A 22,191-nucleotide genomic window follows, 5' to 3' on the forward strand; every position below is an offset into this window, starting at 1 on the left:
CGGTCGATAGATTGATGACATTATCATCACATGTTCTAGAGATGTATCGGCTGTGCCAGACCTACAGTCCTATTTCCACATCAATAATCATAATTTACAATTCACTGTGGAGTTTTTTATGATAATGAGTTGCCTGATTGAGTTATCTGGTACGGTCGATACATTGATGACATTATCATCACATGTTCTAGAGATGTATCGGCTGTGCCAGACCTACAGTCCTATTTCAACATCAATAATCATAATGTACAATTCACTGCGAAGTTCTTTCTCATAATGAGTTGCCTGATTGAGTTATCTGGTACGGTAGATACATTGGTGATATTATCATCACATGTTCTAGAGATGTATCGGCTGTGCCAGACCTACAGTCCTATTTCAACATCAATAATCATAATGTACAATTCACTGCGAAGTTCTTTCTCATAATGAGTTGCCTGATTGAGTTATCTGGTACGGTCGATACATTGATGACATTATCATCACATGTTCTAGAGATGTATCGGCTGTGCCAGACCTACAGTCCTATTTCAACATCAATAATCATAATGTACAATTCACTGCGAAGTTCTTTCTCATAATGAGTTGCCTGATTGAGTTATCTGGTACGGTAGATACATTGGTGATATTATCATCACATGTTCTAGAGATGTATCGGCTGTGCCAGACCTACAGTCCTATTTCAACATCAATAATCATAATGTACAATTCACTGTGGAGTGGAATCATAAGAATTATTTTTTAATTGGATTTATTCATTTTAGTCAATACTGTGACTAATAAAATAATCACCACAACATATTGTATAAAAAAAAACAGTCTTGGGTAACATTATTGCATGCGACATCTTGCAATCCTAAGCATGTAAAGTCAGCTATCCCCATAAGAGAAATTACACGAGCTAAACTAAATTGCTCTGATCCTGATAACTGGTATGGGGAACGTGATAAAGTTTGCATTAAGGTACCTTCACACTAAACGATATCGCTAGCGATCCGTGACGTTGCAGCGTCCTCGCTAGTGATATCGATCAGTTTGACACCCAGCAGCGATCAGAATCCTGCTGTGATGTCGTTGGTCGGGGCTAGAGGGCCAGCACTTTCTTTGGTCGCTGGCTCTCCCGCTGACATCGCTGAATCGGCGTGTGTGACACCGATTCAGCGATGTCTTCGCTGGTAACCAGGGTAAACATCGGGTTACTAAGCGCAGGGCCGCGCTTAGTAACCCGATGTTTACCCTGGATACCATCCTAAAAGTAAAAAAAACAAACACTTCATACTTACCTACCGCTGTCTGTCCCTCAGCGCTGTGCTTTCCTGCAGTCACTGTGAGCACAGCGGCTGGAAAGCAGAGCGGTGACGTCACCACTCTGCTTTCCGGCCGCTGTGCTCACAGCCAGTACAGAGAAGCACAGCGCCGGGGACAGACAGCAGAAGGTAAGTATGTAGCGTTTGTTTTTTTTTACTTTTAGGATGGTATCCAGGGTAAACATCGGGTTACTAAGCGCGGCCCTGCGCTTAGTAACCCGATGTTTACCCTGGTTACCGGCATCGTTGGTCGCTGGAGAGCTGTCTGTGTGACAGCTCTCCAGCGACCAAACAGCGACGCTGCAGCGATCCGGATCGTTGTCGGTATCGCTGCAGCGTCGTTTAGTGTGAAGGGGCCTTTAGACTAGAGGAATGAGGATACCCCTCTTGGTCAACTGATAAAGTGATTAAAATAGTGGAACAGAAAACTAGGACAGACAAGGTACATATAGAAAGAAGAAAAAATGAAATTGATGACGATGCTTTGGATAACAATGTCGGGGAAATTTTCTTTTCCATCAGGTTCATAAATGAATTTAATTACATCATTAAAATCTTTTGTAACAATTTATCTATCCTGAAACAAGATATAGCGTTGTGCAGAGGTGTATCTAGCGTTTCTGGCACCCGGGGCAAGAATTCATTTTGGCGCCCTCCCCTCCAAGGGCCTATGCCCCCCGTCAGCCCCATCATTGCCCTCTCCTTCCCCCCCCCACACACACCATTCACTTCTCTGCACATTCCCCTGCAGCGCGATACACACACACACACACACACTACTGAGACACACACATACGCACACACTCAGATACATACACACACACACATACACATTCACTCACACACACACACACATACATTCACACACACACACATTCACACACACTCACACACATACACATTCACACACACACATACATTCACACACACATTCACACACATACACACTCACATTCACACACATAGACACACTCACTCACATACACATACACACACACACTCCTCTCACCTCTCCTCGCGCTCTGCGCAGCAGCTCCATCGCCTTCCTCTGACACAGCCGGCCGCTGAATGATGACGTCATCCAGCGGCGCGTCTGTGTGAGAGGAAGCAGGAAGAAGACAGATCGTGCGGCTGGGCAGTGGAGCTGCCGGGATTTCTCCCTGCCCGCCGCAGCCACTCTGCAGGGGCTCCCCTCCCCCTCTGCACACACTGGGAGCCGGCATTCTGCAGCTTCTCTGTGCCGGCTGTCAGCTTGACAGTCGGCACAGAGAACAGCTGACTCCCAGTGCGGGGGGCGGCAGAATGCAGCCGCCGGGGGAGACACTGCGGACCGCCGAATTAGGCGGCCGACTGCGCCCCCCTGCCGGCTGCGCCCGGGGCAAATGCCCCGGCTGCCTCCCCTAGATACGCCACTGGCGTTGTGATAGATCATTACAAAAGGAATATGCATTATTCCGAAGTTTATCACAAAAATTGTCTCCCACGCTGTTTCAGAGTTCAGATAAAACAGGAGATTCATGGCTAAAAAGCATCGGTAGCTATGAATGGGGGCACAATATATGTAAATTATGCAGGTTTTTATCTGTGTCTTAAATATATGTCAATGGAAACAGGTCAGACATTCCCCATTAAATCCTATATCAATTGTAACAGTAACTTTGTAGACTATTTAATAAATTACAATAAGTGCAAAGTACAGTATGTTGGATGGCCCACATGCCCTCTTACAGTAAGAATTTGGGGGCATATATTGCGGACAGTGACAAAAAAGATCTTAAGGGTGTTTTAGCAGTTTCATGGCATCTTGCCGTTGTTCACACAGGAGATGTCATTAGCATGGAAGTTACTGGGATAGAAAGGGAAAAAAATGGATGTCAGAGAGATGTCAGAGGAGGAGATCGTAGGAGGTTCTACTAAACACAGAAGCCCACCGGATATTTTTTTCACAGTCTAATGGATTAAACTTGAGACAAGATCTTATTCACCATTATTGATTGGTTTATCGAGGCATCTGTTTTTATAAATTTTTATTTATTTTTTTGTGTTTTCTGTCTGTTTTTTTTGTATTTGACCTGAAATGTAAAAGAGGATGGGTATGATATAATCTTTTTAAAGGTGATGGTAACATGTATTGAACAGCTATGATTAAGGAATTGTATTCCGAAATGCATAAGATGTTTTAATAAGTACAGTAGTTCATAGAAACATAGAATTTCAGAGTTGGAAGGGACCCCCTGGGTCGTCGTGTCCAACCCCCTGCTCAATGCAGGATTCACTAAGCCATCTTATTGAAAGAGAACTCACCACCTCTCGTGGCAGCCTGTTATACTCATTGATCACCCTCACTGTCAATTTGTTTTTCTAATATCTAATCTGTATCTTCTCCCTTTCAGTTTCATTCCATTGCTTCTCGTGTTTCCATGTGCAAATGAGAATAAGGATGACCCCTTCTACACTGTGACATCCCTTCACATATTTGTAGACAGCTTTAAGTCTCCTCTTAGCCTTCTTTTTTGCAAGCTAAACATTCCCAGATTCTTTAATCGTTCCTCGTAGGACATATTTTGCAGTCCGCTCACCATCCTGGTCACTCTTTTCTGAACTTGCTCCAGTTTTTCGATATCTTTTTTTTAAATGTGGTGCCCAGACTGGACACAGGATTCCAGATGAGGCCTGACCAAGGATGAGTAGAGGGGGGATAATTACTTGTCATGATCGAGGTTGTAATACATCACTGAACTGGGTTTGCCGTTTTTGCTGCTGCATCACACGGTTGACTCTTGTGCAGTCTGTGATCTATTTCTTAAATGTTGTCTATGCATGTGATTTTTTGAATAAAGAACAAGAGTTCATCCTGGACGATGGAGTCACGTTTTTCTTCAGTCACTATTAGCTAAATTAGGCTACTGGTGTTTGATGGAAAATCTACACAAACCAGCAAAAGAAAGTTGCAGATACCAAAAATGTACCGCAGGTCATTGTTAAAAAAAAAAATCATGAAATTTCTATAAATCCCATATGCTTTTCTCGAACTGTAAGATGCTGGGGGTATTTTTTTTTTTGCAAAAATGTGCACTATGCAAAACTCCCCAAAACTAATTGTGGGAACCTTAGACGTGATGATCTTCTACTGCATAAGCTAGAGCTACCCGAGAATGTGAGCCAGAGTATTCCTGAACCAGGAGACGCTAAAGTGTGTGAGGTGGTAAGTGAACCTTAATGACATTGTCAAAAATCACGTGTGACCTTGGTTCCACTGATTTGTCTTTGGTAAAACCCTCCAGGAGATTCTACTGTCTGACAGTGTTGATCCAGAAGAAGTTAAGATCCACATGAATCAGTTAATTGCCTAATATTAGTGGAAAATTCCTTGGCGGAGTTGCCTGACACTGATTACTTTATATTGTCTAACAAGTCCATGTAGTTGTGATGTCCATAGATACTTCCACTGCACGACTTTATTGGTCTTTTCTATTTACTGAAATAAAGGTGTGATGAAAATTTTTGTGGAAAGAAGGCATCACTCACGCACTAAGAAGAGAGTCCTCCAGAGCGTTTGTCACTTTTCGGTATCCACCCATCGAGTGAAATATTAGTGAATGGCATGGCAGGTTCTGAGGTCTCACACAATGCCACTTGTCACCGCTAACAGGATCTATGTATGTGCAGACATCTTTTCCAACAGACTGAAGATTGCACTCTGCCACTGCGCTGGTGCCATTATAGCGGAAATATCCACTGAAATATACCTAAAAATCAAAACACATTGAGAAAAACCATTACCAGTAGAATGGAATGAAAACACTAAAGAAATTGAACAGAATTAGAAAAATTTGCTTGCTTACTTCAAGAAATAATACTACAATTGTCTTCAGGTTGAGACAGGTATTGCAGCTTAGATTCAATAAATTGAGTACAGGTGACTTGCAACAGCACATACAACCAGAAGACCGGAGTGGAGCAGTCTCTGGAACAAAAATGTGATGTTTTTTCCAATTTTGTATAATCTCTAGAGAGTGTAGACCTTGTCATTTTCATTGTATCTCTGCCCATTTTGTTCTTTTGCTTTAACCAAGAGCAGGAAAAGGACAACGTAATGATAAAATCCATGAGGAAGAACCTTCCTTGTATTCAAAAAACATTATATATGCTCTCATTAAATCTCTGTTTAAGCCCCAACCCCCCATTATGCTTAGAATCATCCTTCAGACATCCCAGAAGCTCGCATTTCAAGACACCTTTGTATAATCTTTGCCTCTCCACAACATATTTTTAGAAAATAACTTTTACAATGAAGTTTTATGATAATTTTATATCTTATTTTTTAAATTCTTAAAAGATTTTGGCTGCTGTCATTAAATAGAAAGACAAATTGGTCATATAAGCTATACAACATTGTGTCTACCCAAGACCGGGACACGCTTTTAATGTTTAGAAATCAACAAGTTCCAATTCATTGACAAGAAGTGAAGAAAACAAAATATTAGCCATAAATTCCTGCAGTTATATACGTCATTGAGCAGTGTTCCATCAAAATGGTGTGAAAATTGTGCAGCTTCCTATGTTAAAGCTTATAGTTTATTGATAAGAATCCAATTATAGATAAATATTAAGTTTTAATGTTTATCATAAAATTATTTGTCTACTAAGGATGGGAACAATTTTTTGGAGATGGGGGAATTTCATGAAAAGATGTGCCCAATTTAACAATGCGAAGAGCAGGTATATAGACGATATTTCCCAAGCCTTTATTTGACTTTTGGCAACTAATAAATTCAACTTTTCAACTTTATTATTGGAATAGCAAATAGTCCTTTGGCTGAACCATGGGTAGTGACATGTTTACTAGTACATATCAAAGAACAATGTTGTATAAATGCTGGAGGCACTGCTAACTGATCCTTTTTTATTACTAGGAGTTTCTGAAAATGGAGTCCATCAAGATATTCCAAGGCTCAGTTGGTCAGCGGGCAGAAGACCTGTAGATTTTCTTAGTATCTTTTCTCCAGCCTGGCCATGTATATGAGCAGGAAAGTACTTCACTTATATACTTTTCTGGATAACCAAAGACAAGAGAAAAATGTGCCCAAGGCCTCGCAGTGAAGATTAGGCAATGTCAAATGTTATCCAAATAGACTTCAACATAGTTATAAAAGACAACAAATGGCTGAAAGACAGCAGGGCCATAACAGAGACAAAAAGGCTGCGCAAGAAACTTTTAGTGCTCAACTTAAGTGAAGAAGGTCATCTTCCATTGTTTGTCATTTTTGATGCAAATCAGATTGTCGGCTCCAATTCAACTTAATAGTAAAGTACCAGGCCTCTTAATGTAATTGAGCAGTTTACAGTAGAGATCAATAGGAAATATAGTGCATCGGTGCCCTCACTGTGCAGTGATGAGGCAGTGACCTAAGAAAGTTCAAAGTAAACATAGTTTTTAATGGCCAAAACTTACAAACAAAAACGGTATCCTCCGGATCGCAGCCGGGAGACAAGACAGTCTTGTAAATGCATCCGGTTGCCGAGGGAGACTGCACCCGCGTATTATGCTGCGGGGTGCCAAGAGGTCGCTCTGCTTGGTTTTGTGTTTCCTAAGTGTATGGGCAATACAAGTATAGGAGACCCGCTCCTTTAAACTGGGAAAACATTTTTCAGAGGCCATCCTCCACATTTCTTCCTTGGGGGATTGGAGTGCGTGCAAATTTTTGGCAGGCCTTGTGTTCACTTCAGGGGCAAACTTTAGGTGACTTTAAAAAAAAAATAATGGAAACTTTGGTTTCATGTGGTCATGCAGTACGTGTGCTCAAAGGCTTATTGGGGTGCGTGTAACTTTAGTGGAGGGCAGGCCTTGTATTCAATGCATAAGCAAACAGTATGGGAGTACCAAATGAATAATGAGAATTCTGGTTGCATGTGGTCATCTATGATGTCTGTTGAGGTGCGTCCAAATTTTGTGCAGCCCGTACACTAACTGCATGCGCAATAACAGTATAGGAGAACCACTGTTTAATAATGGGAACAACAGAGCATAGCCGGCTGATGGCTCTCTAAGAAAAGTGAGGGCCGACTGCTGGCCCTATAAAAATAGACTTTGTACGTTTCAGAGTCCCTCCTTCAAAAATGAAACAGGATGTGTCTGATGATGTGTCACACACCACATGGCCAGATAAGGTAGTAAAATGTTACAATGACAATTCCCAGTGAATGCATTTGTAGTGGTTGAAAGCAATTATAAAGTTGAAAAACGCATTAAAAACGCTATGTGTGAACATAGCCCAAGTGATGGAGGAATATTTTGTTTTGGGTTATTTATTTTGCCTTATGTAACACCCCAGGTAACCAGTTGTTACAGTGATGTTGCCTTCCCTTCGGGGAGCGCGATATCATTCTTGGAGGCAAGGAGGATTCTCTTTACGAGGTAAGCATCTGCATGCAACACATTCCGAATCCAGGCCAGAAGGGGGAGCTCTGAACCTGGATTCAGGGGAGCATCCCCCAGCTATATGTGTTCTGGTCTGGAGGAGGAGTGTTATGACCTGGTGGTTAGGACAATAATGGACCTAGTGGTTAAGAGCACACGGAATGACCTGATAGTTACTAATAATATAGGACGAGCTCTGAGACGTGGGAACTCTGCTGACCGCAATCCCTAATCCTATCACACACACTAGAAATAGCCGTGGATTGCTCCTAACGCTCCCTATGCAACTTGACACAGCCTAAGAAACTAGCTAGCCCTAGAGATAGAAAAATAAAGCCTACCTTGCCTCAGAGAAATCCCCAAAGGAAAAGGCAGCCCCCCACATATAATGACTGTGAGTAAAGATGAAAATTACAAACACAGAGATGGAATAGATTTAGCAAAGTGAGGCCCGACTTACTGAACAGACAGAGGATAGGAAAGGTAACTTTGCGGTCAGCACAAAAAACTACAAAAAGACCACGCAGAGGACACAAAAAGACCCTCTGCACCGACTCACGGTGCGGAGGCGCTCCCTCTGCGTCCCAGAGCTTCCAGCAAGCAAGACAAAATCAAAACAGCAAGCTGGACAGAAAAATAGCAAACCAGAGAAAAGCAAACAGGAACTTAGCTTCTGCTGGGAAGACAGGTCACAAGAACGATCCAGGAGAGAACAAGACCAATACTGGAACATTGACAGGTGGCATAGAGCAATGATCTAAGTGGAGTTAAATAGAGCAGCCAGCTAACGAATTAACCTCGTCACCTGTGGAAGGAAACTCAGAAGCAGCAGCTCCACTCACAACCACCAGAGGAAGCCCATGGACAGAACCAGCCAAAGTACCATTCATGACCACAGGAGGGAGCTTGACAACAGAATTCACAACAGAGGAGTTAGGCAGTGGTTGAGAGACACTGAAGAGAGAAGGAAGTCTGAGAGAGCAGACAGCGGAGCTGGCAGCCAGGATGGAGCTGCAGCTCCAGGGAAAGAAGTAAACCAGAAGGGTTGGAATGCAGTGGAGATTGAGAGGAAAACCACAGGTGGCATTATGAACATAGACATTACAAGTCCCCTTAAAGCCATTTCCCTTTAATTGGGAGCCCAGGGCCATGGACCGGGTTGCAGCCACCGTGCCATCCCCTTTAAGACCGGACCCTGTACCGAGTACCCCACTGCCCAGGTGGGCGACTGAACTTTGGTGTCACAAACAGGATTGACCGACCCATTGGAATTGGTTCTGTGCATCATGGACTGTAATGGACTGTATTGATTTGTGTAGTGGCCTCCATCATTGCACCACGAGGCGGATAAAGGAGGAAGATGTGTTGTCATGGGTGGAGTTCAAGAACCGGCGCGAAAGCTGGATCTACCCACTACAGTGACTTTGATGCAAATAAAACATGTCCGTCACCAGGACGGCACTGCCCTTGGAGATGTCAGGCGGGAAAGTGGGGGAGAGACCATCCACAAAATGGAGGAAGACACAGGAAAGCGTGGCTGCAGCATGGCTGCACGCTACCCGGTAAATGAGTTGGTGGGCAGAAGTGGAGAACCACTGGGACCTGCCAACACCAGACATGGTGTCCCCGGTCAGCAGCCGCAAGAAACCCCAGACCTGATGACCACCATCGATCCGGAGCTCCTCGGTGCAGAGATGGAGGAGCTGGCCAGAATGCAGAAACAGGGAACTGGGAGCCCGAGGTCGTGTTGTTCTCCAGGATGCACGGCAGAACCGGTTCATAGGACTATATGCTAATTGCCCACACCAAGTCTGAGGTGAAGCAGTAACCTGAGAGCCTGGGTCATGATAGAGACTCTATAAAACGGCTCGCACTGTCTATCGTACAGACATCTGTCTCAGGACAGGAGAGAGTGAACCTTGCAAGCAAGCTACAAGCAGCAGGGACCTCGCCAACTAGCGCAAATAGGAAAGGCTTACGGACCTCACCTGGGAGAGGGACCCTCTATTGCCTCCAAGCCGACCGGACCACAGCTACCCCTGCACTTGGTACCCTGGACTGAGGCTGACTGCTACCATCAGTAAACCAGGTAAAGACTGCAAACCTGTGTCCTGGTTCTTTACTATACCATCCACCACATCATCTGTGCCATACACCTTGGAAGCCCTGGGGACCCCGCTTCACCTGTGGGAAGCGTCACCATCTTGCTGCATAATATCACCTCAGAGGACCCCTTTAAGCAGCGTCGATCCTTACTGACCGAAAACCACAGGTGGCATCACGAACATAAACATTACAAATCCCCTTAAAGACTTTTCCCTTTAATTGGGCACCCAGAGCTACGGACCAGGTCGCAGCCACCGTGACATCCCTATTTAGACCGGACCCGGTACAGAGTACCCCACTGCGCAGGCGGGTGACTCACCTTACATACAGATCATTACCCTGGAAAGGATGTTCCTTAACATATTTCCCAGGAAAATCCATCTTGGTTTTGTTTTTGTATGTTTTATTGTGCGCCTGTAAAAATGGCGTAAGACTCTAACAACATTGTTCACAGCTGTGACCTGGGAGTCAGAAATGCTTCCAGGGGTATTCCCCATTATGTCATTTGGGCACTGTTCCCATCGATTTCTGACGTTTTTAGATTCTAAAAGGACCACGGGGAGGATCACGGTAAAAATGCTCGGACTTCCCATAGACTTACATTGGGCTCGTTGCTCGGGTCGAGCACCCGAGCATTCCAATTTGCTCGACCTGAGCAACAAGCACCCGAGCATTTTAATGCTCGCCCATCACTACAAACTATAGATAAAGAGTTGGAAACCCAGTCAGAGGGTAAATTGTTTCAGAGTGGAATAATGCAACCTGGTTCAGGTGGAAATTGACAGATATAGGAGTCATCCCAAGATCTGGTTGGACAGCTAAACCAGGTGAAATCTAAGAGCAAAGAAGAAGGGAGAGGCTGAAGAATTTGGAGTGTATCCTCTTCGGAATGCAGAACATCAATGTACTGGTAACATGTGATAAATCATCATCCATTACATTAAATTCATAGGGTTTCATGGAGCAATGACAGGAAAAATTTGAGTTTTTTGACCAGGATAAAACAAATGAGGTTCTCCACAGTTTCAGACTCACAAAAGTAAATTAGGATTGGTGAAAGGAAGCCTCACAGTGACGGGAACCCACAACTTGTCATTGAGGAAAGGATGTATCAAGTCTAAGACGATTCCTTCTGCTCAGGCAATGTTCCCCAACTCTGAGGACTGTTTTTTTCCAGCAGGACACAGCTAGGTCAATCAAGGTGTGGATGAAAGACCACCACATCAAATCCCTGTCATGGCCAGCCCAATCTCCAGACCTGAACCCCATTGAAAACCTCTGGAATGTAATCAAGAAGATGATGGATAGTCATAAGCCATCAAACAAAGAAGAACTGCTGACATTTTTGTGCCAGAAGCAGTGTGAAAGACTGGTGGAAAGCATGCCAAGACGCATGGAACCTGTGATTAAAAATCATGGCTATTCCACAAAATATTGATTTCTGAACTCTTCCTGAGTTAAAACATTAGTATTGTTGTTTCTAAATGATTATGAACTTTTTTTTTTTGCATTATTTGAGGTCTGCAAGCAATGGATTTGTTTGTTATTTTGACCATTTCTCATTTTCAGAAAATAAATACAAAATTTATTGCTAGGAACATCAGAGACATGTTGTCAGTAGTTTATAGAATAAAAGAACAATTTAGATTTTACTGAAAAATATACCTATAAAGAGAAAAATCAGAGAAACTGAAAAATTTGCAGTGGTCTCTTATTTTTTGCCAGAGCTGTATTTGTAATGAGTTGTGTGCAAGCCATGAGACAGGGCAGTCAGGAGCAGTGCCGCTTTTAGACAAAAGTTTAAAGTGGGGTCCCAAGTGCTCACATATTGGACCATCACACTGAAACATTTCGGTTGTATTTACATACGCAGGATTCAGGCTGTTAAACGAGTGTGATAGATAATATAGAAGTCGTACGACGCTTGTTTCCTGGCTTCTTTACTTCGGCTTAGGAAGAATGATGGGGACAGAACTATCACATTCACTAGTAGATCAATCTATCCCCAGACAGTATTATGCTATCAGCAGCATATCTGCAGTTTTCACAGGGCGATGTGCTGCTGAGAACAATTTTTTTTGCATCGACATAAACAATCCAATCAGAATCAGCAGCATTTTGCTTGTTTAGCATAATGCACCCCATAGTCCTCAACAGAGGTATAATGCAGCCCCACAGGGGTGTAATGCAGCCCACAGGGTATAATGCAGACCCACAGGAGTATAATGCAGCCCCACAAGAGTATAATGCAGCCACACAGGGGTATAGTGCAACCCCACAGGGGTATAGTGCAGTCCCAGAGGGGTATAATGCAGCCACACAGGGGTATAATGCAGCCACACAGGGGTATACTACAGCCCCAAAGGAATTTAATGCTGTCCCACAGGAGTAAAATGCAGCCCCACAGGGGTATAATGCAGCCCCACATGAGTATAATGCAGCCCCACAGGAGTATAATGCAGCCCCACAAGGGGTATAATAAATCCCCACAGGAGTATAATGCAGCCCCACAGGAGTATAATGTAGCCACACAGGGGTATAGTGCAGCCCCACAGGGGTATAGTGCAGCCCCACAAGGGTATAATACAAACCTACAGGAATTTAATGCTGTCCCACAGGAGTATAATGCAGCCCCACAGGGGTATAATGCAGCCCCAGAGGCGTATAATGCAGCCCCACAGGAGTATAATGCATCCCCATAAAGTATAATGCATCCCCATAAAGTATAATGCAGCCCCATAAAGTATAATGCAGCTCCATAGAGTTTAATGCTGTCCCACAGGAATTTAAGAGATATATAGATACACCTCACACTCTCTTGGTAATTGTATGCAAAAAAATTATAAGGTTTTATATACATAACTTCAGTATGGGAGCAAAATTAAACATGTACAGTGAGCGACCAAAATATTTTGACGTTTCAAACCTCTCAAGTCTTACTCAAAGTCGCTTCCCGCTTCAGCAATGCTGAGCATCAGCATATACCAGGTCTCTTACCTAATTTGGACATTGTCCTTCTCTATTCATACTAATACTGCATACCAGCAGCAACCCTTATACCCTCTTAGGGATCTACCCTAAATCTACATTCTACTTTGAAGTGACTTCATGAGTAAGACTCGGGAGGGTCGAAACGTCAAAATATTTTGGTCGCTCACTGTACATATTTGATTTTGCTCCCATACTGATGTTATGTGAATAAAACCTTATAATATTTTGCATGCAATTACCAAGAGATTGTGCAGTGTGTCTATATATCTCATGTTCGGGGACTTTTTACAATCCATTACACCAGCACCACGTTCTTACCAGACTGACTGCACACCATTTTTATTTATCCACAGAAGTTTAATGCAGCCCCACAGTAGTATAATGCAGCCCCACAATACTATAATGCAGCCTCACAGGAGTATAGTGCAGCCCCATAGGAGTATAATGCAGTCCCACAGGTATAACGTAGCCCCACAAGAGAATAATGCAGCCCCACAGGAGTATAATACAGCCACAGAGAGGTATAATGCAACCCCATAGAGTATATTGTAGCCCCATAAAGTATATTGCAGCCCCACAGGAGTATAATGCACCTCACAGGAGTATAAAGCAGCTCCCGTAGAGGTATAATGTAGTCCCACCACAGAGGTATGATGCAGTCCCATAGAGTATATTGCAGCTCGATAATGTATATTGCAGCCCTATGAAGTATATTGCAACCTCTAAAGAGTATAATGGAGCCCCCATATAGTGTAATGCAGCCTCCATATAGTGTAATGCAGCCTCCATACAGTATAATGCAGCCCCACAGGTATAATGCAGCCCCACAGGAATGTAATTCAACCCCATAGAGTATAATGCAGTCCCATAAAGTATAATGCCACCCCATCTAGAATAATGCAGCCCCCGTACAGTATAGTGCAGCCCCCATACAGTATAATGCAGTCCCACAGAGATATAATGATGCCCTATATAATACAGTGCAGCACCACCAGAGTATAATGCAGCCTCATAGGAGTATAATGAAACTCCAGAGGAGTATAATTCAGCCCCATAGAGTACATATAGTATAATGCAGGCCATAATCCTTCAGTATTATTGCCACCATGTATGTTATGATCTGGTGGCCTAGGAGCAGCATGAGACGTACTCTGGAGAAGGTGGTACCTGTACTGACCGCAAACCCTGAACTTAGCAGCGCAACTAGAAGTAGCCGTGGGGGGTACCTAACACTCCCTAGACCCCTCGACACAGCCTAAGAACTAACTTCCCCTAATGACAGAAACAGGAAACCTATCTTGCCTCAGAGAAAATCCCCAAAGGATAGACAGCCCCCCACAAATATTGACTGTGAGAGGAGAGGGAAAAAACATACGCAGACATGAAATCAGGATTTAGCATAGGAGGCCATACTAGCTAAAAAGAAAGAATAGGACAGAGTACTATGCGGTCAGTATTAAAACACTAGAAAATATCCACCACAGAAAATACAAATCACCACATCTGACTAAAGACATGGAGGGTATATCTGCATCTCCAGAGACACAGCTTGGCTGCAAAAAATCCTTCACAGACAAAGCTGGACTAGACAAAACATGAAAATGCACAGAACTATAAGGTCCACAGCAGGTGCACAGCAAAAACAAAGCCAGAACTTTTCTTTGTTGAAATGAACAGCAGAATAGAAGAGACCAGGTATGGATGTGAATCCTCCAAAAACAATGGACAACTGGCACTGACTAAAGGATAAAGCAGGACTAAATAGCCCAGCCTAAATTGCAAAAAATAGAAACACCTGATAAATGCTGCGATCCAACTACCGCAGCACTACCACTCATAACCACCGGAGGGAGCCCAAGAACAGAATTCACAACACATGTACTCACTGATTTAAAAAATAAATAAATAAATGCAATACTCCTCTCCTCATTCCCTGCCCCGGTCTCCGCAGGGCATCTCCTCACCTTAGCAACTCCACTGCATGATGAAGTGATGTCAAAGGCAAAGGGGGGATGATAGGAGACGGAGTGTCAGCTGTTGTGCTCTCCTCCATCATTGCTTTCCATTGTATTAGCATCTATGATGCTGATACAGTTGAATGTGGGGGGGCACTGGCACCGGCCCCCCCTCACTCACAGGCCGCATAGTGGCCATGTGGTCTGCTGCTATTAGCAGTATGCCACTGACTGGTGCCCTTGGGGTAGTGTGGGCCCTAGGCAAATGCCTAGTTGGCCTGCCCCTAATGCCAACCTAATGCCAACCCTGGTCAAAAGGTCTGAGGTCAGATACCAGGAGAGCTCTTGGTACATAGGGATAATGAAAGGGCATGGTGTGATAACAGTCCAGGTCAAATGCCAGGAGGGTACATCAAGACAAAGGAGGACATAGTCAGGAGCCAAGTCCAGGATCAGATACCTGAAGTCAGAGAGCGTCAAAAGCAGAAGGGATAATCCAAACGAAGTGTCATGACAAGCCCGAGGTTCAGAAACAAGATCAAAAAGTCATACAGAGAGCAAGCAAACACACCTAAGCAAGCTAAGCTACAACTGACAGTGTGCTGATCACAGCAAGCTAAAAAGCGTGCAAATAATTGAGAACAGGAGATGTGTGGAAACGCCCACAGGCTAGATCAGATTGAGCAGCAGGGCTGTCAATCAAAATGCTGACAGCCCAGCACGCCACAGGATCAGATTGGATGACTGGACTGTCACTCACAAAACTGACAGTCCAGCACACTACAGATTCCATGGGGTGGCTGAGCTCTCACTCACAGCATTCCTAGGCCACAGTCAGTGATGAAACCATGACAGTTGAGTAATTTACTCACCAGTAGTCCTTTTCTGACGTTTCCAGCAGAGCTCCAGTATCACATGACCGCATTTGTGATCTGCCGAATCACACAGCATTTGTTCAAATTTTATAGAGAATCTCAGTCTAAGTTTCATAGACTTACATTGAAAAAAGTTGCCGCTCCACACAGAAGTCACTGTGTGATTTGGCAGGTTACAAATGAGGTTACAAACAGCAGAAGATGGCAACTGGTGAGTATATTACTGCACTAATTACATATACAGACCTGACTGCCAACAAATGAAGAAATGAAAAAAAATGAAGTGCTCCTTTGACTTCACGGGCTCCTCAGGTAATACAGCTGTGGAAGAATTATTAATGGTCAGAGCCAAGATAGTATACAGATGTGAATACAGTCTTTCATGAGAACTTTCACACAAACACAGATACAATCTGGTCACTAGGGAAATTAGGTTGTCCAAGAATGATCACAAATTTGATCTAGATGTGACTAGATATTTTATAAGCTGGATCACCTTTTCAGGATGACTTTCTCTCTTCTTCTTCAGAACATCCACGGCCTCACTGGAATGAATTAGCCTGATGTGCACTTCAGCATCCCCTGTCCACGGAAGGAGGAACGTAGCTACATAACTACCATTACCATGGTCCTTAACCTGCCCTGTCACTCCGGCCTTCACTTTTCTGGAATGAAGCTTAGCCTGGAAGAAATCTCCACCATAGTTCTTAGGTTGTCCAAAGTGATCACGAGCCATGATTAACACTTTCAGAAACTCACCAACCCTATACGTATCCCGTGGATTTAACAAATGGTAATCACATTTCTTGGGACTTGTCGAGAAATTAACGTGACTGACAGTTGATGGAGGCTCAGGCCAGTCAATGAGCTTGAGAAGTTCTGATAAACTGGACTTCATTGGAAAGACCGTCGTAAAGGAGTTGCTGATGTTGGGTTGTTTGAACACCTTGAATGGTGGATGTCTGTATTTATCCATATTGTCCACCGCTAGGAACCTGTAGAAAAGCTGATGATACAAGAAAGTTAGGTGTTGTAATAGACAATCGTGGAGAAGTTTATTTGACTTGTTCAAGAGATTTTCCCATCATCTTTCCAATTATATTCCCAGCATTATTTATACTCTATGGAGAAGTCCCATCATATCAATTATTTATTTTCAATTTTCCAGATGTCAAGTTGTGGCCGTATTATTTACACAAAGCCTTCTTGCGCTGGATGTTTTGCTCTGTAATGGTACAGCATGGTTTATACTATCGCTTTACACATCTATAATTATAGATATGTATATGGTTTGTATATAGTAATGTATTGGCTTGCCACTTGAGATGAACGAATGCGATTGGTGATACTCAGATATGACTGGATGCCCCAGTGTGCTTGGCACTCGACAGGATTGGTTGGTGCTCGGATTTGAAGCGCGAATTCCCTCCCCACTTGTTTGCACCTATTACACAGCCAATAAGCATGCAGTGATTGCCAGCAAAGTACTGCAGTGAGCAGGTGCCGGCAAAGTTCAGAGACCCAGCGCCTGCGCACTGCAGGATCTGTCTTGTGTGAAATTTAATTGGATTGAAATAAAAAAGAAAAACTGGCCTGCTACAAACTTAGTTCTTCAAAAATTTACTATTTTCATATACACAGTAGAACTTAGTTTGTGTGAAAACTCGTTGTTCACAAATAAAAACAAAAAATGGCCTGCTACGGTGTAGAAATTTGATCCCTCAGTACTCAGTCCCCAGCCACCACTATTTCTCCCGGTGTGGCGTCCCCACCTTCTACCAGCACATGTCCAGGAACATCACCCATGCCCATACCAATGTAGGGAGGAGAGCCAACTAATAATAATAATATTATTTATATAGCGCCAACATATTCCGTGTCTTGCATGTTGGGACTGTCACCAGTGTTTCAGGGGGAAGAGATTTCAGACCGGAGCAATTCAGGACACCTACCTGATGGGGGTGGGTCCGACATAAATAGCAGTCTGAGCAGGAAGATGAGACTTTTGGCGGGGAACGAGTCTATGAGTAGTGAGACAGTTGACTCCTTCTCGACGGACCCACGTCAGCTGACTGTCCCTGTATTCCCGGCTAGCTATACTGCCAACACATACTACCCCCAGCCCAAAGAGACATCTGCACCAGGTAGTGACCAGGATAGAGTACATTCCTTGGCTCCGCTCACCACTGTGGAGGCACTGCTTATAGTCCCATCCTTGCAGTGCCTGCTGAGGACCGGCCCATGCCTGTGGCTGTGTCCCATGGACTGTGTGCTCCTACTGCGGCCTTGTCTACTGAACTTTCCGTTTCTCCCACTGTGAAGCCGACCATTACCTCTACCCCACTGTGTGCCCAGATCAGGAGATCCCATGCCGAAGAACCAGAAGGATTCATCGTCACCATCGCCCTTCTGCGGGACCGGATCGGAGACATCTCGCGATGCCTGCGGCGCTGCCTAGGGATCTTCCAGCCACCTTCCTCCAGCGCACAGAGACTAATAAGTTAACCTATTACTTTCTTCTGCATTTGACTTTCTCCCATCCTCAAGTTCACATCCGCTACCCCCCTGCTTGCACCATTACCGTTTATATATGTAAAGAACCTGTTAACCCTTGTTCTGCATCCTGTGTGTCACTGCATACTACGCACCTGCTAACATACTACACCAACGTGATTACTGGGATTGTCCACTTAATAACCAAGACGTGGACAAGGGCTTGTGGCCAGGGATGCTACATTTCCCTGATGGCACACTGAGTGAACATTGTAGAACCTGGGGCTGTATGCCACCCTGTTATGGCGCATGTGTTAGGTATTATGTGGGCAAGTCTCTTTTAGTTTTCTGCTCTCCAGTTCTGCCGTGGGGCTTGCAGTCCCCCTCAGCCCAGGTCCAGTAGCAGTCTTTCTCTAGCTCCTAAGTACCTCTGTGCTCCTTCACTGTCTGCTACCAACTGTCAACTGTCTGCTTGTCTGCCTAGCAACTGCCTCATCCTCCCGACTAGAGAGAGCAGCTCCCCTGAAGTTGGGTGTAGAGCTCCCCCTTCTGGCCTGGAGTCAGAATGTGTTGCATGTAAGGTTACCTGCCAAAGGGATTCCACCTGTCTCCAGGCATGGCCTTACCCTTCCCGAGAGGAAGACAATACCACTGTGGTACCTGAACTCCTAGGGCGCCACACTGGAATGCAACACTGTACATGCTGGCAAGGATTTGTGAGCAGCAGACACCAGTGGTTGAGTGTTGTGAATTCCGCTCTTGGGCTCCCTCCGGTGGTTGTAAGTGGCACTTTTGTGAGTTCTGCTCTTGAGCTCCCTCCGGTGGTTTTAAGTAGAATGGCTGCTCCTTGGATTTAGCTGTCTGCAGCTGCTTCCACTGATTGTCTTTCTGCTCGGCTATTTATGCCTGGCTCTATCCTTCAGCCAGTGCCACTTGTCAATCGTTCCTGGTTGGATTCACATCTCTCTTGGATTTCCCTGATATCCTGACCAGTTCAGCAAATATAAGTCCTTGCTTTGCTCTTTTTTGTCCACATGTTGTGGACTTAATCGTTCTGTGCATTCTATGTTTTGTCCAGCTTGTCAGTATGGATTAATTCAGTTAAGCTGGAAGCTCTGGGAAGCAGATTTACCCTCCACACCTTTAGTCAGGTGTGGAGATTTTTCTAAACTCTGTGTGGATTTTTGTAGTTTTTAATACTGACCGCACAGTATTCTATCCTGTCCTATCTATCTAGCTAGACTGGCCTCCTGTGCTACATCCTGGTTTCATTCTGTGTATGTCTTTTCCCTCTCCACTCACAGTCATTACTTGTGGGGGGCTATCTATCCTTTGGGGATTTTCTCTGAGGCAAGATAGTTTTCCTGTTTCTATCTTTAGGGGTAGTTAATTCTCAGGCTGTGACGGGGTGACTAGGGAGTGACAGGAGCATCCCACAACTACTTCTAGTGTTGTGTTGAGCTTAGGGACTGTGGTCAGTACAGGTACCACCTCCTTCAGAGCTCGTCTCATGTTGCTCCTAAACCACCAGTTCATAACAGTACAAGTGGCCAAAAATGAATTAAATGCATCTCAAAAGAAGGAAAAAAAAATTCTGAGCCATTTTTTTTTCTGTGCTCTGTTTTGTCTTTTTTTCCCTCTTGATCTCAGGGTGGTTCAGGATTTATGCTCTGGCATGGATGTTCAGGGTTTGTTTTCTCGTGTGGATCAACTTGCTGCAAGAGTACAGAGTAGCCAAGATTATGTTGTCCAGACTCCGGCTTTGGAGCCTAAAATTCCTACTCCTGATTTGTTTTTTGGGGACAGATCCAAGTTTTTGAACTTTAAAAATAACTGCAAATTGTTTTTTGCTTTGAAACCCCGTTCTTCTGGTGATCCCATTCAGCAAGTTAAAATCATCATATCCTTGCTGCGTGGTGACCCTCAGGACTGGGCATTCTCCCTTGAATCAGGGGATCCGGCATTGCTGAATGTAGATGCATTTTTTCAAGCGCTCGGATTATTGTATGACGAACCTAATTCTGTGGATCATGCAGAAAAAACCCTGTTGGCCCTGTGTCAAGGTCAGGAAGCTGCAGAATTATACTGCCAGAAATTTAGGAAATGGTCTGTGCTCACTAAATGGAATGAGGATGCTCTGGCTGCTATTTTCAGAAAAGGTCTTTCTGAAGCCCTTAAAGATGTTATGGTGGGCTTCCCTACGCCTGCTGGTTTGAGCGAGTCTATGTCTCTAGCCATTCAGATTGATCGGCGTCTGCGCGAGCGCAAAGCTGTGCACCATATGGCGGTGTCCTCTGAGCAGAGTCCTGAGCCTATGCAATGTGATAGGATTTTGACTAGAACAGAACGGCAGGAATTCAGACATCAGAATAGGCTGTGTTTTTACTGTGGTGATTCTGCTCATGTTATTTCTGATTGCCCTAAGCGTACTAGGAGGGTCGCTAGGTCTGTTACCATCAGTACTGTACAGCCTAAATTTCTTTTATCTGTGACCCTGATTTGCTCATTATCGTCCTTTTCTGTCATGGCATTTGTGGATTCAGGCGCTGCCCTGAACTTAATGGACTTAGAATTCGCCAGGCGCTGTGGTTTTTCCTTGCAGCCTTTGCAGAGCCCTATTCCTTTGAGGGGCATTGATGCTACACCATTGGCCAAGGATAAACCTCAGTACTGGACTCAGATGACCATGTACATGGCTCCAGCACATCAGGAAGATTGCCGTTTTCTGGTGTTGCATAACCTGCATGATGTTGTTGTACTGGGTTTTCCATGGTTACAGGAACATAATCCGGTGCTGGATTGGAAAACTATGTCTGTGACTAGTTGGGGTTGTCAAGGGGTACATAGTGACATTCCTTTGATGTCAATTTCCTCTTCCCCCTCTTCTGAGGTCCCTGAGTTTTTGTCGGATTTCCAGGATGTATTTGATGAACCCAAGTCCAGTTCCCTTACTCCACATAGGGACTGTGATTGTGCTATTAACTTGATTCCAGGTTGTAAGTTCCCTAAGGGCCGACTTTTCAATCTGTCTGTGCCAGAGCATGCCGCCATGCGGAGTTATGTTAAGGAATCTTTGGAGAAGGGGCATATTCGGCCATCTTCATCACCATTGGGAACGGGTTTCTTTTTTGTTGCTAAGAAGGATGCTCCTTGAGACCCTGTATAGATTATCATCTTCTTAATAAGATCACGGTCAAATTCCAATACCCCTTGCCTTTGCTTTCTGATTTGTTTGCTCAGATTAAGGGGGCTAGTTGGTTTACTAAGATTGACCTTCGAGGGGCATATAATCTTGTTCGTATTAAACAGGGTGACGAATGGAAAACTGCATTTAATACGCCCGAAGGCCATTTTGAATACCTCGTGATGCCATTCGGGCTCTCTAATGCTCCATCTGTGTTCCAATCTTTCATGCATGATATTTTCTGCAATTATCTTGATAAATTCATGGTTGTATATTTGGATGATATTTTGATTTTTTCCGATGATTGGGAGTCTCATGTGAAGCAGGTCAGGATGGTATTTCAGATCCTTCGTGATAATGCTTTGTTTGTGAAGGGGTCTAAGTGCCTATTCGGAGTTCAGAAGGTCTCTTTGGGTTTTATTTTTTCTCCCTCGTCTATGGAAATGGATCCTGTTAAGGTCCAAGCTATTCATGACTGGATTCAAACCAAATCTGTGAAGGGCCTTCAAAAATTTTTGAGCTTTGCTAATTTCTATCGCCGTTTAATTGCCAACTTTTCCAGTGTGGTTAAGCCCCTTACTGATTTGACGAAGAAAGGCGCTGATGTGACGAATTGGTCCTCTGCGGCTGTTGAGGCCTTTCGGGAGCTTAAACGCCGATTTACTTCTGCCCCTGTGTTGCGTCAGCCGGATGTTTCTCTTCCTTTTCAGGTTGAGGTTGACGCTTCTGAGATTGGGGCAGGGGCCGTTTTGTCTCAGAGGGATTCTGATGGTTCTTTGATGAAACCGTGTGCTTTTTTTTCCAGAAAGTTTTCGCCTGCGGAACGCAATTATGATGTCGGCAATCGGGAGTTGTTGGC

At 44.2% G+C, this 22,191-nt stretch overlaps 1 protein-coding gene across 1 annotated transcript in view; it reads right to left on the bottom strand.

Moving 5' to 3' along the window:
- The window catches only part of LOC138674353 (NXPE family member 3-like), a 32,526-nt gene extending 15,871 nt beyond the window's left edge, over window positions 1-16,655 (bottom strand). Inside the window, exons 1-2 of the mRNA XM_069762208.1 lie at window positions 16,152-16,655; window positions 4,836-5,056 (exon numbers count right to left, since the gene is read on the bottom strand). Coding sequence (XP_069618309.1) covers window positions 4,836-5,056; window positions 16,152-16,631 — 701 coding nt within the window. The 5' untranslated portion in view covers window positions 16,632-16,655. The remainder of the gene's footprint in view (window positions 1-4,835; window positions 5,057-16,151) is intronic.
- Window positions 16,656-22,191: the final 5,536 nt, after the last annotated feature.

Source organism: Ranitomeya imitator, chromosome 4, assembly GCF_032444005.1.
Source record: "Ranitomeya imitator isolate aRanImi1 chromosome 4, aRanImi1.pri, whole genome shotgun sequence".
NCBI lineage: Eukaryota > Metazoa > Chordata > Amphibia > Anura > Dendrobatidae > Ranitomeya > Ranitomeya imitator.